Source organism: Chenopodium album, chromosome 20, assembly GCF_948465745.1.
Source record: "Chenopodium album chromosome 20, dcCheAlbu1.1, whole genome shotgun sequence".
In the NCBI taxonomy this organism is placed as follows: Eukaryota; Viridiplantae; Streptophyta; class Magnoliopsida; order Caryophyllales; family Amaranthaceae; genus Chenopodium; species Chenopodium album.
The window spans coordinates 1233422-1257814 of NC_137853.1; the positions used below are offsets into that span (position 1 = coordinate 1233422).

Sequence of the window (24393 nt, forward strand, 5' to 3'; positions counted from 1 at the left end):
GTTTAAGATTCTGACTCTTTACAGCTGGCTGTGAATCATCTTCTTGCAGTAGTACTGATTAGTGAACATGTCAATTGAAAGTTTCAAAATCAGGAATGTTGCTATGGTCTTTACACTTTACTGTTTAGCTGTTTTCGTGTGATTAGCACAATAATCCCCTGCATTCCCAGGAGATGGTGAGATTGAACTGAATTTGAACAGGCTATCAGCCTATCATTGTCTTGTTATACTTGTAATCTGGAAAAACCCTTCTTGTGATCCAACTCTCCTGTTCTTCTATCGACGTGGCCATGATCAAAGTGTGTATGAGTCCAAACCAATAAAGGATAATATTGTTACTTTTATTCTGTATGTTAGGTTTGAATCGCTTCAGGGCAATTGTTTTATTTATTTATTTTTATTTATTTACATCGGATGTACAATAATTATTGTTGACGCCTGCATCATTTAAATGTTTATCATTTCATTCCAATTTACTTAGAAAGTTAGGTGATGTATGATTATCAGGCGACAAGTACTATTAAGGAAAAGTCTTTAAAATTAAACTTACAGCTGTCAAACAAGCCCATGCACTTTGACAAATTTGAAGCCTTAAGCTAAATTAATAAATTATGAGAAAATTCCCTTTTTATTTCAATCCCTTTTTGCTAATTTGGTCAATCTGCAGTTGAAATTAGGGGAATTAGGATTAATTTGTCTTAGCTAGCAATAATTTCTTTCTATTGTGTATACATTATGTACTTCAAAGGTAGTGAAAGGTCTTGTCCATGAAGAACTTTTCATTCTTAATTGATACTAATCAATCAACACGCCGAATTTTCGGTCGAATTTTAATCATTATTTTCTCATTAAAATTAACAGAGGTATGAAAATATCTTTGTTATATCCAAATTAATAAATTACAAATTACATAGCACACCTTATTATTAGACGATTAGTCTAAGGGCCTGTTCTGATCTACTGAGCTAAGCTGAACTGAATTGAATATTTTATGAGAGGAGGAAATAATGAATTGAACTGAGCTTAAGCTGAAGAGAACAAACCCTAATTCTAACACTCTATGTATATGCACTTTTCCAAGGCAATTGTACTACTCTATAAGTCTATAGTATTCTAGAAGGGAGCTAACAACATTCAGGGAGACTTTGGTAGTCTTTAAATATAACTGTCTAACAAAGTTTTGTATCACCTTAGCTGTAAGTATTACTAATTCAAATTGATGCTTATGGTCGTTATGGAATAATCTTCTTTCAGACTTTCACATTACACACCCTAACAAAATCTTCCCAAGCCCCAGCAACCACAATTTATTGGTGAGTTGAGTACTCCATCCGTTTAGAATTGTATAACTATATATTTTTTTAACCATTCTAATAATTCCGTAATTTCACGAGGTTAAAACAATTTGAATGCTACTTATAGATTGCGGAGTGAAAAAATCAAACAATATTGCCTATTTCACTTGTTATGTACTTATATTATCGTATATGTAACTCGTTTTGGTTTATTGATTGGCCTAAAGCCTAATTGTATAACGCGAAAGGTGGAATAGAAGATGTTTTGTTTTGTACAAATCATGGTAAACATTATAATGACATTATACAATACAATTAACGATTAAAATAAGAAAAGAAATTGAAATAAGCAAAAATCAAAACTTTTCTCAATCAATTCACAATATCAAACCAATCAAAAAATGCAAACAAACTGCATTTTTAACTTTCTAATCTGCATCAGATCAGAATTTTTTTCCTGCTGTTTTTCTGTACTTCTAGAAAACACCTCTAATCTAAAATCTCTTGTGAGATTTATATTCTGAGTTGCATTTTTTATACTTTTTTTGAGGCAAAGTTGCATTTTTTATACTTTATACAAGATTTCATGACATTATTATTCGGTTATTCCTATCTCTAACTGTATTTTTATACTTCTACAGTTTCTCACCAGAACAGAATTTTTCTCTGAAACTCTTGCAGATTTCTGATGCAGAAGGCCTTAAACTAGGCAAATGATGCAGACAGTCCCTTGCAATGAATGCCATAGCCTTAACCTCTTCTCTGTCAAACCCTTCCCCTTTAACCATTCTTGGATCGGCCATTTTCGACACCTTTTCAACATCGAATGTGTCCTTTGTTCGAACAATCGATGTCAGAAGCACTTGCTGATCACCTCCTGAGGTAATAAAGGCCTCAAACCCTGTAATAAGCTCTAACAGTATGACTCCAAAACTATATACATCATTCTTCTTGGACGCAATCCCTGTCATAAGGTAGTGTGGGTCTATGTACCCTGGTGAACCCATCATAGCAATGCGCGATGATGAGGGAGGCTTGATCATTGATGAGAAACCCATCTTCGAAAACCCGAAGTCACAGAGCTTACAGTTGAAGTATTCATCTAAGAGCACATTCGAGGACTTAATGTCCCCATGAACTATATGGAGGTCAGCACTCTCATGAAGGTATTCCAATGCTTGTGCTAATTGATATGCTATTGAAATCCTCTGTTTCCAAGTAAGTTGTTGTGATTTTAAACCATAGCATCCCTTATTTGGTGATGTAGACGGGATTTGATTTCGTTCGTGTAGCTCCTCTTGTAGGTTCCCTTTTGGTATGTACTCAAAAACTAATACCCCTTCATCTGTTTAACAAACAAAGAAAAAAAAAAAACCATTAGCAATAATCAATAATGATCAATGTAATTAACATATTATATATAATCAATATGATCTAAACCAAACTCGAAATCATTGCTTGTTACATACCTCTTTCATCACAATAACCAAGGAGTTTAACAATATTGAAATGATGAAGCTTTTGAGAGATCTCTAATTCACTCTTAAAAACTTGGTTAAGTCTTTCACTGCTATTGTAAATTTTGACAGCACCTAAGGAAGAATCAGGGAATTTAGCAAGGTAAACTGTGCTATACCCTCCTACACCAATCACTTCCTTAAAATTCAAGGTCATATTCTCTATTTCAACCCAACTATACCTCTTCACCACCCCTACCGACACCGCCTCATCGTGTACCGACACCTTCTCCGGTGTAACACGGTCGTCGTTCGAGCCCGGCTTACACCCAAAACACCCTAAGGAAAAAAATCCCATCTTGTTCAAACAAAGAAATGAAGAAATGAAGGTAATAATAAGCAATATAATGCTAGTTATATTAGAAGTCTTGTGTAAGTTATACTTTGTATTAGCTTTGTTAGTGAGTGTCCTAGAAGTAAGGGTACTATTTTGGTGTATTTATATGTCTAGGGAAAAAAGAGAAATATGATTAAAGTGTTGGATTAATCATGATTAGTGGAAATAAATGGAGGTTTAATTTGGAGTGAGGAGGAAAGAGATTAGAAGGTGAGAAGAAATAAAGAAAGATGCATAAAAATACACAAAGAAGACATACTAACCACCATACAAATAAACATTTTGACTTGTATTTAGGGGGGCCATATTTTCATATATGTGTAATTATATTAATTAAATTATAGAAATAAACTATTTAATTTATCAATTTCATACCTTTTGTAATATAATAACTAAATTATTTTTAAAATATATTTTATAAAATTCATTTCATATCTTTGTGGTATGCATGTATTTAATATTCAAAGATTTGATTGGATATTGGACATTAATTAATTTTACTAAAAATAAATTCTTTGTCCTACCAAACACCACACGAACACCCTCCCCCCGCCCCCTAATCATTTTCTCTCATCAAATACCTTTTTTTTTCTCCCTTTATTTTTTATTTTTGTTTCTAATTTTTTTACAAAAAGTTGGTGTAGATGGGAAGCAACATCAAAGGATCAAATCACTTTATTTTAATCACTTTTTACATTAAATTAAATTATTTTATTTTTTATTTTTGGTTTTTTGTCCTTTTGTGGGGTATCCTAGTGGCTTAGAAGAAATGGTAAGCTATCTTGTGACCTCCCCGTGGAATAATTATTAATATAATATTTAAGATTCGCATGAAACATAAGGTTTAATTTGGATTGAAGATAATGCAAATAATGAAATAATTTTATTTTATAAAATTGTATAAAAGTATGATTATGAAAAACATATTTCAACTACTAAATACACTGCTTAAGGATTTGAGTAGTATTTGACTGGTTTATGTGCATGAACGCGTGTTGAACCATTTTTTTGTCTACCGATTTATTTTTTGTACCCTTGTTTCACCAACCAACCAAAAATTAATGAATATAGATGAAAAAGATTGAAAATATATGTCAAAAATATAAAATTTTCCCATAATATGTACTCGTATAATAAATAAATATAAAAGATTTCTTTGTTTTTTTTAGTAACCTATATAGAAGTATGGGTGGAGAGGCATGCTTTGTGTCTTATTATGAATACGTGATAGAATAATAAAGAAGAGGAAGAAATTAAATGGTGCAAAGAATCTATCAATTGGTTTAAGGATCTTATTCAACCATTATAATTTACTTGTTGTGATGTAATTTTCAGAATATTATATGTTTAACAACTCAAAATTGTAGGAGGAATAAGACTTAAGGTCATCATGTAGCAATTACACTTTAAACTTATGGAGTATGTAGAATCGATTGTATTATTTGTATGTAATTATTTAACAAATGTAGTAGGGTGTGTAGTTATTGAATGATACAAGACGTACGTGGTTCACAATTCACATGCTATGGTGTGACAATTTTGTAAATCGATCATCTTGTAGAATATAGTACGTGTACAGTTTATCATCATTTGTCATATTGGTTTTATGTAGGTATTTACAAAACTCAATATTATGGACAATGATTGCTCACTAAGAGAAGATTTGTGATTTATATAGTGAAATTTTTATCTTTAATTAGCATTTTTGGATGTAATGAGATGATAAATTTAAAGGCCAATGCATACGATACATTTAATTTCTATTTCTATATATAAGATCAATAAATAGCTACATTATCATATAACAACATTTACATAATATAGGGATAAGTTGTTGTACGGGATGATACCGGTAGTAAAACAAATTAGCCGGTAATGTCTTCTAATACCGCTAAAAAACTGATTAGTAAGAAAGTTCAAATATCCATAACGGCCTTTCTAAACGGCCACGTGGAGAGCTGCTTGAGGCCACGTAGGCACCTGCTGCCTACGAGGTCGGTTTGCCACCTATCGTTATAGGTGGCACCAGTTTGGTTGTTTCCCTATATATACCCAAGCAAATGTTCACTTAAAGGGACGATTTTTTTTTTCTCTCTCTCTCTCTCTACATACCTAAAACAATTTCTCTCTCTTCACTCTTTCTTCTTGTCGGATTGCTGACTTTAGCATCGGAGAGGTTATTCCCGGATAACCCCCGGGTTAGCTTATCTGTATTGACTGTGCAGGTGCGTAATTGGACGGTAAACCTTTACCAACCCACGAAAATTATCTGTATCGGAGCACTCCCGAAACAGTTGGCGCTAGAAGGAGGGGATAGTAATAACTTCTATCGTCCAAATAACCTTCGCCAGTCTAGGAAGAAAACCAAGAAACCATAACGCCGATAACAGAAGCTGAAAACTGTCAGTTTGATAGTAACGTCATTAATGTCAATGCAAACAAAACCGTCAATGCAATACCTGAGATTGAGGTGGAGGATGAAACTCATCTTCTCCACAAGAATACCGTGAATACACTGGTAACACCCGAACGAAGTCCAGCACGGATACCGGATCCCCTGGAGGAGTTTACCCCTGAGGAGTTAGAAGTAACCACAAGGGTAATGAAAGCGATGTCTCGGAAGAGGAAGGAGGCTGAAGCTGCAGCTAATAAGGGGCAAGTTAGTATACCGGCCATTCCTGTGATCGTGAACCTGGCGAGCCAATTCAACCAGGCAGACCGGCAACCGCCGCCATAGCCCCAGAATCGGGGAATAATTGTCCCAAGTGAGCGTCAACCAACTCATGGTACGCAGATAGAGGACTCAGGGTCTCGGCAACACGAGATCAGTAGCGGGCCAGTGAGACGTACGGCCAGAGCTATAGTCAGGCCGAGAGTATCACCTTTTACCCAGGAGGTACTGGATCAGCAAATGGAAAGAATAAAAATGCCGGCATGCACCTTTGATGGCAAGGGAGATCCCAAGCGATACGTAGCGGCATTTGAAAGCCATATGCTGCTTTATACCGACACCGACGCGGTGTGGTGCAAGGTGTTCCCGACAACACTAACGGGACCAGCCTCAGATTGGTTTTCCAATTTGGATAATGGATCAATTGATTGCTTCGATAACTTGGTAGAGCTGTTTACCGGCCAGTATATCAGCAACAGTGCAAGGCAGAGAACTTCTGGAGAGCTTATGTCGGTCAGACAAAGAAGAGATGAGTCCCTTAGGGATTTCATAAGGAGATTTAATAGTGAGGCTAATACGATACCAAAATTACAGCAAGAAATAGCTGTAATGGCTTTGATGAACGGTTTGGGAGATAATGATGTCAAAAAGTACATGGCAAGGAAGTCGTTCCCGAATTTGGGCGTGGCCTTTGGCAAGGCCTATAAATACATAAAAAGCGAGGAGTTATTGAGAACCAGTAACCAGATAGCGGCATCAGATCCCTCTCGAAGACAGAATGACAATGTTGCGCTTAATACTTATGCCGGTGGAATGAACAGACAACAACAACAACCAAACCAGCAAAGAACCGGTAGGCCACCCAGAGGTCTTGACCGGTACAGCAGTTACACGCAACTGAACACACTAAGGGCCGCAATATATTCAATAAATCAGCACAGAGAGGAATGGACGCAACCGGCACCAATGATAACCAAGGGTCGAGACACGAAAAAATATTGCATGTTTCACAGGGATATTGGTCATTATACGGAAGAATGCACTCAGTTGAAAGAGAATATAGAAGACCTCATTAGAAAGGGCCACCTGTCCCAGTACCGAGCTCAAGCAGGGCCAAGTCGGCAGCAAGCCCCGCAACCCAGACAAAGTGAGTATCGAAGGCAGGGTGACTCGTCCATGCAAGACGACACCTATCGGTGCAATCATGGCGGGGAATATCGTCAAGGGAACAGTGCGCCAGGTCACAAGATTACAATAGAGGTTATTACCGGTGGCCCGGTGCATGGGGGATCAGTTAGCGGGGCGAAAAAGAGTCTGTTTGAGCACAGGCATACAGTGAATGCATTGGGTGTGGATGAGCGACCAAGGCCCGCGTCGATGCCGTCAGTATCTTTCTCGGAAGCAGACGCCAAGGGCTTGGTATTTCCTCACGATGATCCATTGGTTCTAATTCTGACGGTCAATGGAGCCAACATCAAGCGAGTGTTGGTTGATGGAGGGAGCTCTGCTAACATCCTGTTTGCGGAAGCATTTGACGCAATGAGGATAGGCCGGAAGTATTTGACCCCGGTATCGTATCCTGTTATCGGTTTCAACGGATCTACAGTAAGGCCGGAAGGAAGCATAGCCTTGCAAGTTAGAATTGGCGAAGGCATGGCGGCCAGGGATGTCATGACGGAATTTTTAGTAATTGATGTGCCCTCAGCGTATAACGCTATTTTCGGTAGACCCCTGATCCATGATGTGCAGGGAATAGTATCAACATATCATTTGACGATGGTGTATGTTTCGAATCTGGGGAAGGCAGAGCGTGTTAGGGGAGGTCAGACAATGGCCAGGGAATGTTATGTAACAGCTCTGAAGCAGCCTAACCGACAAGCCCAGGCCGAGCAGGCAATACAGAAAAGGGGGCGAGCCATATCTGCGCATGACTTAGCAATGGAGAATTTCGATACGCGCCCGGCAGCAGTTTCCGCCCTTCGCCGGGAGGGGAGACGGTAGAAGTTGAGTTGCAACCTGGGGTATCGGGAAGAACCGTACGAATTGGGTCCGACATGGATGTTGATACCCATTGTCATTTGGTAGAGCTCTTACGGGAGAACGCTGACGTGTTTGCTTTCTCGGCAGATGAAATGCCCGGGATTCACCCAGATGTTATAGTACATAAGCTGAATGTGGATAGAAATGCCAGGCCGGTTAGGCAGAACAAACGTAACTTCTCGACAGAAAAGATAGAAGCAATACAAGCAGAAGTAAACAAATTGCTAGCGGCGGGGTTTATTGAGCCTTGCACGTACCCTGAATGGTTAGCAAATGTAGTCATGGTGAGGAAGCCGTCAGGAAAATGGAGGATGTGCGTGGATTTTACAGACCTGAATAAAGCCTGCCCAAAGGATTGCTATCCTCTGCCTCGAATAGATAGGCTGGTAGACTCCACTTCCGGCCATGCTCTGCTTGGCTTTATGGACGCCTTCTCGGGATATCATCAAGTCAGCCTGTATGCACCAGATAGAACGAAAGCGGCGTTTATTACTGATGCCGGAGTATTTTGTTACAAGGCAATGCCATTTGGGTTACGAAACGCCGGGGCAACATATCAGAAACTGGTAGACAAAATCTTTGCAAATCAGAAAGGAAGAAACGTAGAAGTATATGTTGACGACTCCATCGTAAAAAGCCGGCTAGCCACTGATCACGTTGCAGATTTAAGGGAGACATTTGAAACTTTGCGTCAATACCGGATGAAGCTCAATCCGGAAAAATACGTCTTTGGAGTTCGTTCAGGGAAATTCTTGGGGTTTATGGTTAGTGAACGGGGGATAGATGCAAATCCTGACAAAATAGAAGCTATACTTAGCCTACCGCAACCGAAGTCAATAAAGGACATACAGAAGCTTACCGGACGTATGGCAGCGCTGACGAGGTTTATTAGCAAATCGGCTGATAAAGCCTTACCATTCTTTGTAGTCCTCCGGCAAAATAAAACCTTCGTTTGGGGGGAAGAGCAGGCAAAGGCGTTGGAGGTGGTCAAAAACCATCTAAGGTCCCTTCCGACCATAGCACGGCCGGAACAAGGAGAAAGCCTGCAGTTATACATCTCGGCATCTCCAAAGACGGTTGCAGCGGTGCTGATAGTGGAACGAAAGAAAGCGCAAATGCCAATCTATTTTGTGAGTCATGTTCTGAACGCGGCAGAGAGACGATACCCACTGATAGAGAAAATTGCATATGCAGTGGTTATAGCCGCAAGGAAACTTCGGCCATACTTTGATGAACATACCATTGAAGTACTGACAAATCAGCCATTAGAGAAGTCTCTGCAGAAAATGGAGACGTCAGGAAGATTGCTCAAATGGGCGGTAGAGTTGTCGGAGTACGTTATCATTTACAAGCCACGGGTATCGATAAAGGCTCAGGCATTATCTGACTTCATTGTGGAAACGTCCTACACCGTAGAAGAAGAGGTCAATGGAGTGTGGAAGGTCTCTGTAGACGGCTCCTCAGCATCAACGGGCTCCGGAGCCGGTATCGTCATGATATCACTGCAAGGGGACATATTCGAATATGCTATCAAATTCAAGTTCAAAGCCTCAAATAATGAAGCTGAGTATGAGGCAGCACTTGCGGGAGTACAGTTATGCGTTGCGGCCGAGGCAAATCGGATAGAACTCACGACTGACTCACAATTGGTAGCAAGTCAGTTTGACGGTACCTATGAGGCCAAGGAACAAACAATGATGGCCTACTTGGCCAAGTTGAAAGCAATAACGGCCAACTTGGAAACGTTTGAAATACAATTGGTGCCGAGAGCGAAAAACACACAGGCAGACGCCTTGGCAAAACTGGCTAGTTCAAGCTTCAATGACCTGAAACGCACTGTGATGGTAGAGCTTCTGGAACGAAAAAGCATTGACACTGACAACGTTCCGAAGGAGGTGAATTGCGTGATTAACGGCCAAGAATGGTATGATGGCGTGTTGGCCTACAAAGTGCATAACGTCTTACCAGTGGATAAAACAGAAGCTCGGAAAGTAAAGAAGGATAGTATCTGGTTTGTCATGTTCAAGGGAATGCTGTATAAAGAGGGTTCTCGCTACCATTGCGAAGGTGCATATCAGCATATGAATCAGCTACGCTGATAGAAGAAATCCACGAAGGGGATTGTGGAAATCATGCCGGAGGCCGATCAATGTCCTTAGAAGCAATGAAAAGAGGGTATTACTGGCCAACAATGAATGCGGATACTCTAGCGTATGCGAAAAAGTGCGATAAATGTCAAAAATTTGGGCCGGCAATAAACCAACCGCCAAACGACTTGACACCAATTCTAAATCCGATACCGTTTGCACAATGGGGAATGGACATTGTTGGGCCTTTTACGTCAGCGACTGGGAGCAGAAAATTCCTGATAGTAGGGATTGACTACTTCACCAAGTGGATAGAAGCGGAACCGGTAGCAAAAATAACAGCGGGCGAAGTCAAGAAATTTATTTGGAAGAGTATATTCACCCGATTTGGCCTACCGGTAGCAATGGTGTTTAATCACGGCTCCCAATTTGATTGCAACCCAGTTAAGAACTTCCTCAGCATATACAAAGTAAAATTCGCATACGCGGCAGTCTGTCATCCCCAGTCAAATGGCCAGGCGGAAGCCGCAAATAAGCAGATACTAACGGCACTGAAAAAGAAGGTAGAAGATGCGAAGGGCTTGTGGGCATATCTAATCCCGGAAATACTATGGGCGAATAGAACAACAACAATGGAAACTACTGGGGAATCACCATACAACCTTGCTTTCGGCTCAGAAGCCGTTATTCCGGCTGAAGTAGGACTCCCTACATTTCGTGTGCAGCATTTCTGCGAGGATCAGAATGACTTGCTCCTAAGACAGCAATTAGACTTCTTACCCGAAACGCGGCTTACGGCTGCCATCAGATCAGCGGCATATAAAAATCGTATGAGTCAAGCATATAACAAGATAGTCAATTATCGGCCTCTGGAAGAGGGGGACTTGGTCCTTCGTAGGCCAGCCGCTACGGGTAAAGGAAATGCAGATGGTAAGCTAACCGCAAACTGGGAAGGCCCCTACCAGGTGTACGAAACAGTCTGCCAAGGATCGTATCGGTTGATGACTCTAGAAGGAGTACCGTTAAAAAATTTTTGGAATACAAGCGTCCTCAAGAAATACTATGGCTGACATGTAGTCATGGTTCAGCGTTCTTAGTTGTTTCCTATGTTATAGGCAAACTCTATGGCTGTAATTTGTTTAAACAATTTTGGCCAAGGCCGTTAATAAGAAATGCATGCAGAATAACATATGGAGCCATCCCCTGCTTTCGATATGATCTGATAAACAGCCTAGCTAGCTGTCTCTTTCATTCAAGCAAGGAGGAAGGTTGGATAACTATTGCGCCTCAAGGCAAGTTGAAATTGACGGTCTGATCCACTGTCAAATACTTGGCCTGCTAAAGGCTGCATATACAAGAAAATACCGGCAATACCGGAATGATAAGGAATTCCGAAATCAATTTCTAAGGAAATTAATTGCGGAATTCGGGGGCATATGCCTAAGGTGCCAATGTGTTGGAATAAAAAAAAATTGGAATCGAAAAAACAAAAAAGCTGATAATTTGTTAGAACTAGAAATAGTTTAAGTAGCAAAGCGCTATAAAATTTTGCGTACAAATAAGCAAACGAATATGCAATTATAATACAATTACAATACAGTTATAATACAGTTATAGAAATCACAGACGAGCATAATAGTGTTGAAATACAAGTGCATTCACGGCATTAGAATGAATATAGTAAAGAAAACGTGTAAATTTCTTTCAAACAAAATTAACGGCAAAATCATTCGGAATGCAGGTACAACGGAGAAACCGTTTAGCTCTGCGCAAATAAAATATACAGGTTGCCAAGTTCAAATATTGCAGATAAGTGATTAAGTCAACAGAAAGTAAAAATTGCCATAGCATACACATATGAAATCGACATCCATCACCTAAAAAAGACAAGGGTCAGATCGGCCAAAATACAAGTTTGTAAAAATTGTCTTAAACAAAAACAAACATAAGTTGCTCAACAATGAGCCTTAGAAATTACAGACAAGGAGGACCCGCATGATTCCGGTGATGACTGCTCGCCCCATTAATCTTTCTTCGATTCGGGCTCCTTTTGGGGGCTGGTCCAGAAGTACCGACAGCTTTGTCCTCTTTGACAGGACTAGCAATAAGGGCATCAGCAAACTCCTCTTCCGGCAAATCACGTGGATCCAGATTCTTCAGCACTTCGATTGGAGGGGGGTTGTCAAAGTAATCTCCTTCGTAGCTGGTAGGAGAGAGATGCATGTCATCACTGTAAGCAGCCTCAGCTGCCTGCCATTTCTCCGCATCCCAGTTCTCGGCCTTGCAGACACAACGGTGAGCGGCTACCCACCCACCAGTGTATCGGTCCACCAGCAAATTCCGGTAGTGGTCGGACTGCAGGAACCGATTGACTGCTCGGCGCCTGATACCGGGCTTCTCCTCCTCAGCTTTTTTCAAAGCTCCCTCCAACTTTGCTTTAGCCTCCTTCTCTGCTTTCAGCTCCTGCTCGAGGCTGGTGATCCTTTTCTGCATAGATTCCTGATTGGCCAGCTTTGTGTTTAGAACAACCATGTTCTCCATAGTCTTGATATTGGCCTTCAGTTTCTCCTTCTCGTTAATAGCAGCTTGTCGGGCGTCATCACATTTTTTGAATTTTGTTTCGGCCTTATCATGACAGCGCTGGTAATAACGGTACATATGTACCACCTCGACCGCCGAATTGACAGTCTACATAAAAAAAAGAGAAAAAGAAGAACAGGTAAATAACAAATACACATAATAAAATAGTAACGCAAAAAAAAAAAAAGAGAAGTTTTGTCTTACCCGGAGCATATCATTCATCATCTGACCACAAGGAGCTATCAGCTTGTCAACGGGTCGGTCTGCCGGCGTGGCTAAATCTTTCAGCATTCTCCATCCCATGCTGCCTCCGGTTTTGGGATCGTCGCAGATAACAGACTCTCCCCGATTCACGTTGATGCGCGGATGCCACGGCTCGCCAGCGCCGCCGCTGGGAACCAAGAACTCCTCAGCAACCTCGGTAGAAACCTTCACATGGGGAACCTCGATATAGTCCCCTGTCATCACAGGTATGAAGGCATTCTTGCTGCTAGCAGACCTGCCCGACAACCGATTTTGTCGGTCCCTCAGAGAAGATTCTTCTGCCGGTACCTGCTTATCAGTCGTAACAACCTTCTCCGCAGCAGCAACACTTGCCTCAGTAGGCTTGCGCAGAGTAATATTCAATCTTCTGGTACCGGTAGGAGCGTCGTCCTCCAAATTCAAAACGTTCAAATCCTTGAAGGCCTCTGACGGCTTCTGCTGATTTTTAGCAGCTTCATCTTGTTTTTGCTTTTTGTTCTGGTCACGGCTTGAGAGGTCGCTAGATCTTTTCTGAGAATTTGCTCCGCCTCTTCTGACCGGAAGAGTGCGAGGAATTCTGGTCCTACATTGCTCGTTGGAAGTCATGTCTTGTCGTCTTCTTTTCTTCCCTTTAAGAGCACGCGTGCAGTATACAGGTAATGTATCGTAACCGTGTTTTGGGTTTGGAGGGCACTGAAATATCACCCTACCGTCAGGATGTAAACCCAAATTGGCAAAATCTAACTTGCTAATACCTGCAACGCAACAGACGCGCAAAGAATAAATACAGGTAACGAGAATGATGAATGTTAAGTACTCTGAATGTTACAATACCGGTAGTCACCTATTTTAAAATAACTGATTCTGGGCATACCAAATATTTCAATCCATAGTTAACAATAAAAAAAAAGTGAAGAATGAACAAAGCTGTTAATTGGAGTAGAACCGTACCAAATTCGTCAGTCCAGCAGAGACCGACATGAGACAAAGGGGCGTTACCCAAGATATAATTACAGTTGGGTAGCCACACCCCCGGTACTGCTTTGTTCTTACTACCAGCCTTTACGTATGTACAATAAAAAAACTTACAAGCATACTTCTCTATCTCACCTAATCTTCTACGCCTAATGGTATCAAACATACTATGGGGGGGATAGAAACATCTGCGAACTCTATAGTCCTCAGGAACGCTAAGAAAGTAGAAATTCTCCATCCAGCCCTTACAACTGGTCAATTTCGGCCACACTGTACATTTACCCGGGGCCGTGAACAACGACCAGTACCCCGGTGACTGACTATCTCTTTTTAGCCAGTTAAGAGTACGAAACAGGTTTAGTGTGAGAGGGAAATCCACGAATATCATGACCCACACCAATGAGATAAGGTTGCGAATAGCTATGGGTGTTAACTGCGCCACACACACATTCCATGCTCTGAAAATTTTCTCGATAAAAGGGTGCAGTGGAAACCGTAAACCGTATTCGAGATGCTTCGCATACACTACAATATGGCCATCAGGGCAGTCAAGAGCAGTCTGATCCTCTTTAGGCAATTTTAGATCATAGCCGTCAGGAAGGTTGAAAAAGTGGGCACCAATGCGGCAGTACTCTTTATCGATAGCTTTCTGGAGCCATTCAGGGTCAACTTTCGTTGACACAACTTTGTACTCGGGCTTTAATTCAAGGGGTTCTCGGTACTTTGGGTCGTCATTCTCAGAGTCATACCCTTCATCAACACTTTCCTCTTTTAAAACGGCGTCACTTCTCTCAGCAGCCTTACCCTCCCTCACTCTTACTCCCTGCTCACTCACCTCAGTATCCTGACTGCCATCCCCACTACCGGCTTCATCAGATTCCTCACCTCCACTCCCACCTACACCCTCATCTTGACTATTGCCTACACTCTCCTCATCCATATCTTCCAAAGACCTCTCTACAGACTGTACATGCTCCTCACCGACATCAGAGGTTTCCTCAACCACAGGTTCTTTACCTGCACGGCGTTCAGAGGTTTCACCTTCCCCAGGTTGGTAACTAGTCCTTTTGGTTCTCGGCATCGCAGTTGTTTTACGACCTATCTTGCCTAAGTTTGATCCGTATTGAATAATCTCGAAAGTAGACTCCAACTGAGGACAAATGCTTATCGGGGAGACTGAGATGATCTCAACATCTTCTAAAATATTAGACCAGGTAGGCTGATAAGAGTTTTCAACTTCTTTCACTGGAGCTGGGGACAAGGGTGCAAACGGGTCAGCCTCGCCGGCCTTACCCGAAGTCGAGTTTTGAGCAAATTCAGGCATAAACTTAACAACCACAACCATAACCACAACCACAGACACAACACTAAGGCGAAACAGGCAATTGACACTCTAAATTACCAAAATAAACGAAAAGTTAGGGCTTTTTACCTCGTTGAACCGATTGAACTTCGCAGAACAGAACTGACAGAAACACTGAAGTGAGAAAGTCGAGAAAGTTATATCTTCAAGCAAGCAATTGAAATTATTCCCCTCTTGATGATGCAAATTGATCGACGAAACCCTAATTGTGTTCGCGGAAAAATACTTCGAAGAAATTTTTTGGAAATAAAGAGCAAATGAGGAAAATTGCTCATTTTCGAGGCTTAAATACCCCCATGAACAGTGGCAGTTGAAGTGACAGTTTGTGCATGCAATCCAATGGCTGGGGAAAAACGCCTTTTCGTAAACTAAAGCGCAGGATGAATGACACGTGCCCCCCTCATTTTTTAAGTTTTCCCGCCCAAGCCAATTTTGGATTATTTAAATTTTTCATCGAGAATTAATGCCTAAAAGCACTATCGGTACTTTGATCACTTGGGGGGCAAATCGGAGATTTTTAAATCTCAGTTTATTTTTAGTGACCAAAGGACTATCGGTACTTTGCTCACTTGGGGGGAAAATCGGAGATTTTTAAATCTCAGTTAATTTTTAGTGACCAAAGCACTATTGGTACTTTGCTCACTTGGGGTCAAATCGGAGATTTTTAAATCTCAGTTAATTTTTAAGTGACCAAAGCACTATCGGTACTTTGATCACATGGGGGCCAAATCGGAGATTTTTAAATCTCAGTTCATACTTTCCCTACTTAACTCCCTCTCATAATTACAAGTGAGCACGCCGGTTTCACCACCGTCCTCACTTGGGGGGCTAGTTGTACGGGATGATACCGGTAGTAAAACAAATTAGCCGGTAATGTCTTCTAATACCGCTAAAAAACTGATTAGTAAGAAAGCTCAAATATCCATAACGGCCTTTCTAAACGGCCACGTGGAGAGCTGCTTGAGGCCACGTAGGCACCTGCTGCCTACGAGGTCGGTTTGCCACCTATCGTTATAGGTGGCACCAGCTTGGTTGTTTCCCTATATATACCCAAGCAAATGTTCACTTAAAGGGACGATCTTTTTTTTTTTTTTCTCTCTCTCTCTACATATCTAAAACACTTTCTCTCTCTTCACTCTTTCTTCTTGTCGGATTGCTGACTTTAGCATCGGAGAGGTTATTCCCGGATAACCCCCGGGTTAGCTTATCTGTGTTGACTGTGCAGGTGCGTAATTGGACGGTAAACCTTTACCAACCCACGAAGATTATCTGTACCGGAGCACTCCCGGAACAGTTGTAACTTTACTTAGGCAACATGCTATATATTAGATCGATCGATCATACCTTCTCTCAACATTGAATAATATTGATGAAGTATTGAATAAGGAAGAAACTAAACAAAGAAGAAAAAAAAGGCTGTGAACTTGGTTCACAAGTTAATAACTTCGAGATCCAATTTACACATGGTGGGTGGTTAACTTTGTTTCTTCCCAAGTGTCAACTATATGCATCTTTACATCTCTTTTTCATGTATTAGTATCAACATTGAAGTAAACCATAAGCAATTCCATATACCAAAAGAGCTTGACTTTTTTCATTCTTTAATTTACATTAATGTTATAGCATTTTACTTGTACATGTTTTATTGTTTTAGGAAAGAGTGATCTATAATACACATTGAAGTTCGATCTTAATGACGATTTTTTTTTTCTTTTGATGATTTAAGTTATGTTGTATGCAGCGTTTTATGGTATTTATGGATAAAGGGAGAATATTTTTGCACCACAATCCAAAATCAGACCAAATGATCCAATTCCAAATCGTGGTTAAACATTTCTAATAATTTCCAAACCGCAATCCAAAATTAGATCAAATGATCCTATTCTAAATGATACTTGTATATAATATTCCGTTCAAAAAATATATATATACAATATTAAAAGTTTACTTTTATAATGGAGTATATATACTATATACTCCGTACTTTATTTTATACAAGTATATACCCAAGTGACGGGTACGTACAAAAATGATGCCAACTACTACTACGTATGTCATAGTAAGTGGTGATGAGCCCATAATCCCCTAATAAATAAATATATAATTATAATAATGATACTACTTGATGTGATGAAATTGTCATTCAACTCAGATTATACGTGTAAGATGACATTAGAGAGTATATTAGCGTAATATATAATTACAAATTAAAGATGACAAAAACATTATAACTGCTATGATTTTGACTATTATAATTAAAATATTATGAACACATTAGTAACAATATAATGACAAATCTTCGTCATCTTAATAATAAATTAATCAGCATTTTGTATATTTTGCTTATATTTATTAGCGAGAAGGCAACTATATAATACGAAGTACATGCTAGCTAGTTTAAATTTGTTATGAGCTTGGACCTTGTCTTAAGTTTTCAACTTGGCCGGCAGCAACTTTAGTTTTGTAATGGTTCTTTAGTCTTGACTAGTTGACCATATGTTTTATTGTAAAATAACACTTTTATCAATATAAAAATTATAATATGTTTTCAACGTTTGTAGTTGTATGACTTGCATTCAAGCCAAAATCATATATGGAATAGGTCCTAAGCTAGCTTAATAATAAGGTAAATCAGTTTAGCGATAGACATTCTATCTTGTAATCGGGAGGTTTTAAGTTTGAATTTGAACTAATAGGATTGAATAGATCAGACTAGTAGAATTTATGATAGTCGTTAAAGATTTTCCTTATCTTTAGTCCCATGTCCCTCTTAAACTTTGATTGGTATAGTTAGTTTGAAATAACATGCGAGGAATTATATAGCTCGATAGTTAGATTATTCTATCTTGATCTCCATTATGTATTTTTAAAACTGTATACTTATGTGGCTATATGTTATGTTATGTGGCTATATGTTATATTGTTATGTTATTATCATATTATCACTCTTTACTTGTTCGTTTATCTTTAACAACAATACAAACTATAATAATCATGTAGTGAAGTACTTTTGTGAGTTTATATATATTACAGTTATTTTAATTCAATTTGTATCATTACGAAAAAGGGTCTAAATTTTGTTATAATTGTGTACGTATTGATTATGATGTAAAAAGTAAAGTATTGTATATCCTGTCACATTACAAGTCCTTCAACCACTACCAAAATTAAAAGACCTTAACGTATATGATTCAATCACAATATGATTCAATCATATGTGAAAAATCATTAGTTCCCTAATTAATGTCTTTAAAGACAAATTAGTAAAAAGAACTTAACGTACGTAGGACGAGTGGATGACATGCACAACATAAAAAGCCAAAGGCAATTAAAGTACGGGCTTACTTAGGTTTCACACATTAATTAAAAGCTTGTCATACAAATTTCTACTTCGAAAATTAAAGTCAATAACAAAGACTTAAGACTTTTTAGTGCATGGTTTTCATGGAGATGGAATCCATGCAACTATACAAATTTATTTATTTATATTTTACGGTTAGTCCACTTCCCCTCTATTATTCCTTACGTGTTGCTAATGTCAAAATAACTGCTCCTTTGATTTTCTTATTTATTAAAATTAAATTATGCTTCGAATAAACATGTACTCTCTCCGTCTCTTTATTAATGTCTCTTTTCTATTATTTATTACTCACATAATAAAGAGAAAGTGAACATTAATAAAAAGATGGAGGGAGCACTAAACAATTACAAGTTGAGTATAAAATTACGTCCTCCTTTTTGTTTTCTTTGACATGTGTTGTTTAAAAAAGAACAAACAACTTGAGGTTTTGGAGTTGTTTGACGATAAGTTCATTATATAATTGACTGGCTACATCATTTAGTAGGTGTTGTGTAATTTATTAGTTTTTTAAGTTGGTTGATATCTATAAATTTTCAAATATATGTGTTAAAATCTAATATGATCAAATGGAGGAAGTGCCAACTTTTTGAGCTAGCTAGTTAAGAAAATATACAAATCTATATTAATTATAGACGACTTCCAATTAAATGATTTTTAACAAAAAATTTTGAGAGATTAATTAAATTTAGTTTTTTTTTTTTTTTTTTTTTTTTTTTGACAATAATTAAATTTAGTTAACGAAGCATAGATTACTAGTCCTCTTTGGCTCTGGTGGTGGCTTTCAAGATTCTTGAAAGGGTTCAAGAACTCTATAGTTAAAGATATATATTGCCAATATTACCATGGAGCGAGCATTAATTTTAATCTTACTCAATTTTAGGTTCGGTCAAGTCAATTTGAATTTACCCTATCATAAGTCAAGTAATTTGTTAGGTGAATTATGATGCTGTTGATTTTAAATTGACTTTATATTGTATGTGAGACGGATAGTGTTATTAAATCAAATGTACATGTTAGATTCAGATTTAACATTGACCCTATTTGGCAATTAGCCAATTATCAAGTAGTTGCTAGTTGTTTTAAGGAAGTGTTAGCTATTTGGCAATTATCAAGTAGTTGCTAGTTGTTTTAAGGGAGTGTTAGCTGGTAGTTGTTTGCATTAGCTTTTTTGACTCGCCAATCATAATAATAAGTTTTTTGAGTGTTAAGGAAATAGTTGTTATACATTACTCTTTCCGAGCTTTTAGAATTTGTACTAAAAAAAAACTCTTTTAAAAAGCTCTTTACCAAATAACCCAAATAACTTTTTAAAAAGCAAACAACTCTTGTAATTCAAAGAAGAACTCTTAACTAAATACTCTTATCGAACCGGATCTAGTCCGAGTTCGATTTAATTTGTTATAACCAAATGTTCGAGTCGGGATCGACCCGAGTCTAGGTGTGATTGTGTGGGGATGACCATTTTAACAAATTGATGATTTGGAACCTCTAAACAAACAAACTCCATACCCAAAAGTCCAAAACCGATTACAAAAAAAAAAAAATCCTGAAAACCCGATAACAGTAGAATACGCCCCACCCAATTTCTGCATTGGGTATTTGAATTTCGAAGCAGAAGTTGCAGAACAACAGCAAGAAGAAATGGGGAACAACAGAGATGATGATATTCATACTGCTGCAAGAAATGGAGATGTCACTGCTGTTGAGTTGATTATCAGTTCTAACCCTTTAGCTATCAATTCCAGAGATAAGCATTCCAGAACCCCGTATCCTCCTCTTTCTCTTTCAATTTATAGCAATTTATTCAATTATTGGTATTAATACGTATTGCAATTGAATTTTTTTTGCTTTGATTGAGTTTCAGAATTTCATTTTATTTGATGGGTGTTGATCGAATTTGTTTATTTTTGGCTATTTTGATGTTTCTGAAGTGGGTTTTGAATTTTTTTTGATGAAATTATCAAAGAATTTGTCTTTAGTTATTTATTGATAATCTCTTTGTTCTGCCTGGAATACCCAGTTTTCAAATTAGGTTTTTGCTAGTCTACTAGTGGTACTATTTAGTTGGGGTTGTGCATTTGTTACATGAGTAATGGAATGATGAACTATTTAGGTCAGTAAGTTCTAAACATCCCACATTGAAAATTTGAAGAGCCAAGAGCATGTGAAATGGAAGTAATAGAAACTTGGGTTTTCTTGTGAATGTGATTTAGGTGTTATTCTTTGTGTATGCAGTTATTTGTAAAGCATATGATATGCCATAAGCTTCTCTTTTTCATTTTCTTCTTGTGATGTTATCGATTTCTGTGCCGTTTATCTTATGACATTATGGTAGATTGGTAGCATTGCTGGTTCTGTGTTAATTTTTCAGTATTGATTCATTGCTTCCGTTTCCTTATTTCATAATTTGACAGTATGGTAGTATTAGAGTGATAAGGATCAAGGGGTAATAATTTTGATCATAGAGAGTCCCTAATTTTATTGTGGAAATTTTCAATACTTGTATTGGTGAGCAACTGCTCTATGTAGTTATCCATGCATTAATCTCAAGTGGCGTTTGAGTCAGGCGTAGTACAGAATTACACCATAATTCTTCTCCACGCCCTTAGATAATCAAACTATGTTACATTGAGCCAGAAAAGGCTCTGATGACTCAAATTCAGATTAGTGAAAGGAGAGTGAGAGGAAGAAGAGATGAGAATCGGCCTGATCATCCAGTTTTGGCCAATAGATAGCCATATAGATATAATGCTAGGACTTCATATGCTATGTCCTTCAAGACACTTCACCTATATGTTAATCTCAGTGAAGTTTACAGCATGCATGTGATTTTGAGATTAAGTTTGGAGGTAATGAAATTTTTCTGTCTTGAATCGGTTAAATAAGCATTTAATAGTGTTTTGTGTCTTTTTTTTTTTTTTTTTTTTTTTTTTTGAGGAATAATAGTGTTTTGTGTCTTAGTGACCAACAAAAGAAATGACTATCTTTAATTTTAGATTGAGCTTCTACAAATCTTGCTGGAACTTGAAATTTTATGGCTGGTTGAGTATTTGGTCTTTAATATTTTCTAGTTTTTTGCTATGTTTCATTGACCTATTTGTGCATTGAGTTGACTTAGTTTCTTAAAAAAGTACAAGTACATACCTGTGCTAATGATGCAACCCAACGACTCTTGAGTTTTTCAATAGGAAGTGTCAGCATAATAGATGAAAATCTCCCTAAGAACATGGCTCATGTTGGTACATTTCTGATTTTGGTGGATCAAATGTTCTCTGTGTGAGCCACATACTGAAAGGTGTGAGGTATCTATCTAGGTTACTAGCAAAGAGGTAAGTAAAGAGGTGGAGTAGAGAAAATATGACAGGAACAAATAAAATTCATTTGATACTCCAAATGGAACAGAAATTAGCCAGATACTTTTTCAACTTTGAGATTTACTGTTGAATTTGTACATGATTTTGTCTAATATGCAAGATTCATAATGACTAGTTAAGAATTAGACATAGGCAATTGAGTCAGTACATCCACTGAACTGTTCAAGGTTCTGTTGGAAAGTAGTAGTGAAGTAGCTTCTCCTCTCCTTTCTCCCAGCATAACCATATATCTAACTAGAAAGTGCTTGTGGTCAGTTGAGATATAGGATAGATAAGTTGCTCTATCAAATCACAGTTTAATCAAAACTAAGAGAATTGACATCAGTTATAGGTCCGTTTTTTAATATTTAGGTTTGGAAGACTATATTTATTGATAGATCATTGGTCAATTTAGAGGAGGGCAAGCTGCATATTTTTTTTTAATCATTGATCAACCTTTAGTGGATCTGCTATCTGTTGTTGTCATTGTTCTTGATGTTCCAGAAGTCAGCTCAATCATTGTTAACTAAAGTATTTCCGTATTTGTGGAAGAGGTGTTTTGGTTGATTTTTGGCTGTTGTGCTGGAATTGGCTATGCTCACTGTAACTATTTCACTGCGTAAGAAGACTATATAATTTTCTTGTGCAAAGCCAATTTAGCGAAGCCGAGAAGTCCTAACTTGTAAACTTCTAGAGTGCTCAGGCTGCTAGTCTTAGAACAGAAGCTGTAACTTTTATACTGTGATCATCGTGCTTGCATGTTCTCAATCTCATGCAATTAGCTTCTGAACGTTATTTCATTAGTAAGATTTTCTGCTTTGGTTTATTCCTTTCTGATTTGTTGAACTAATTGTCAGTACCTAATTAATGCAAACTAGTAAAGTACCACCTAAATCTGGATGGAGGTAGTAAATTTAATTTTGTTTGGACACTTGGTTATTCCATTATGAGCTTATGTATTTCAAGCTACTCTTGTTAGCCTCCTTTGCTTTTGTGTTGAGTTTCATTTATTGCTTTATTATATAGCTTCTGTAAAGAATTGCTTGAAAGCGTTCAACTTTATGACACCCAGAACCCACTTTCTGTGTGAGGATTTTTAGTGGCTTCCTAGCAATCAACCGAGACAAGTTAAAGTTAAAAAGATTTTTCCTTATCTACTTTACTCGATTTTACTGAAATTTATTTTATTTAAACTGAACAGAGGCTCCCTTGGTTGATAGAAATAAATAATTCAAACAGAGCTGTAGTTGTATTGATATTCTGTATTTTGTATCCTTTACTTGATTGTGAACATTAGACTACACTTGGCAGCTTGGGCTGGCCATGCAAACGTTGTTAGCTCTCTCTGCAAGCACAAGGCAGATGTTGGCGCTGCAGCTGTGGATGACATGGCTGCAATCCATTTTGCTGCCCAGAAGGGACATTTAGAGGTTGTCAAAGCCCTTGTTTCTGCAGGGGCTTCTGTTAAGGTTATCAATCGCAAGGGCATGACTGCTCTGCACTATGCTGTTCAAGGTTCTCATATAGAACTAACCAGGTACTTGCTAAAGAAAGGCTTCAATCTCAACGCTAAGACAAAAGCAGGGAAAAGCGTCCTAGACCTAGCAAGCAACGAGGAAATTCGTACGTTACTGTCAGAGCATTTGAAGGCAAAACAAACAGAGGTTCAGGCTGGTGAAGAGGCAACTGCAGCTGAAGTTAAAGATGTTAAAGATGGGGAGTCAGGCACTCCATTGGAAGTAAAGGGTGAAGAGGGTGAATTGAAGGAGACTACTGAAGAAAATCTGAAAAGAAAGGGTGAAGCTGATGATGTTCGAGAGAACTCACCAAAATCGAAGAAAACCAAGGTGGCACTTAACCATCTACTTGCATCTGATGATACACAAGAAGATGAAGAACAATGAGTTGTCAGAAGAGGAGGATAACAATATAGTTGCTTTTATATGATGTTCATATGGCAGTTGAGAAATAGTGTAGTTTGATTTAAAAAAATGTTAGCCAGTGTCATGTAGCTTAGTTTTGATGTCATCTATAAGTCTCAAGTAGCTCTCAGTTACTCGGTTATCAAGGTTAAGTGCAATATGCTTCCAACTTCTAAGCCTATGGGCTGAGATATACTGTGAAGAATTCCTCCTGATATTCAAGGATTATGATTTTGTTGGACTACGAATGGCGTAAGACTTATGCAGATTTACTAAACTTTCCAAAAACACTGAAGTATTGTAACCAACAAGTTGTTGCATTATGTTCGTTGTTTTTCCAAAAAGGTTTTTTTTAACACAAAAGGAAGCATATATATTACTTGCATCATCTTCGTTGTTTTTCCAACAAGATTAATTCTTTCCTTTCGAGTTAATATCAAAATAAGGCACTGAACTTTATCAAAAGTTGCACTTTAGGTACTGAAGTTTCATTTGTTGCAAATTACTTCGAAAAATTTTGTTGGATACTCCAATCATTTCATAATTATAGCAAATTCGCAACACTTTTTTTTCATCCGTTTCATAATAATTGCAACACTTTCTTATTTGACAAGGACCATAAACAATTAAATATATCCCCCATTAACTA

General features: G+C 38.2%; 3 protein-coding genes across 3 annotated transcripts; 2 read left to right on the top strand and 1 right to left on the bottom strand.

Annotated features, from left to right (window-relative positions):
• Positions 1-1641: 1641 nt before the first annotated feature.
• LOC145599019 (putative receptor-like protein kinase At1g33260) lies at positions 1642-3396 on the bottom strand. Its single transcript, XM_081655430.1, has 2 exons — positions 2765-3396; positions 1642-2640 (listed from the first exon to the last, which is right to left on the bottom strand). The coding sequence occupies exons 1-2, from the start codon at positions 3108-3110 to the stop codon at positions 1931-1933; spliced, it is 1056 nt and encodes a 351-aa protein (XP_081511556.1). The 5' UTR covers positions 3111-3396; the 3' UTR covers positions 1642-1930.
• A 2679-nt stretch (positions 3397-6075) lies between these two features.
• Positions 6076-7821, top strand: LOC145599086 (uncharacterized). Its single transcript, XM_081655497.1, has one exon. The coding sequence runs from the start codon at positions 6076-6078 to the stop codon at positions 7819-7821; it is 1746 nt and encodes a 581-aa protein (XP_081511623.1).
• Positions 7822-19989: 12168 nt separating this feature from the next.
• Positions 19990-23988, top strand: LOC145597834 (uncharacterized). The gene is made up of 2 exons (XM_081654082.1): positions 19990-20235; positions 23120-23988. Exons 1-2 carry the CDS (start codon positions 20111-20113, stop codon positions 23724-23726), a joined length of 732 nt encoding a protein of 243 aa, XP_081510208.1. The 5' UTR covers positions 19990-20110; the 3' UTR covers positions 23727-23988.
• Positions 23989-24393: the final 405 nt, after the last annotated feature.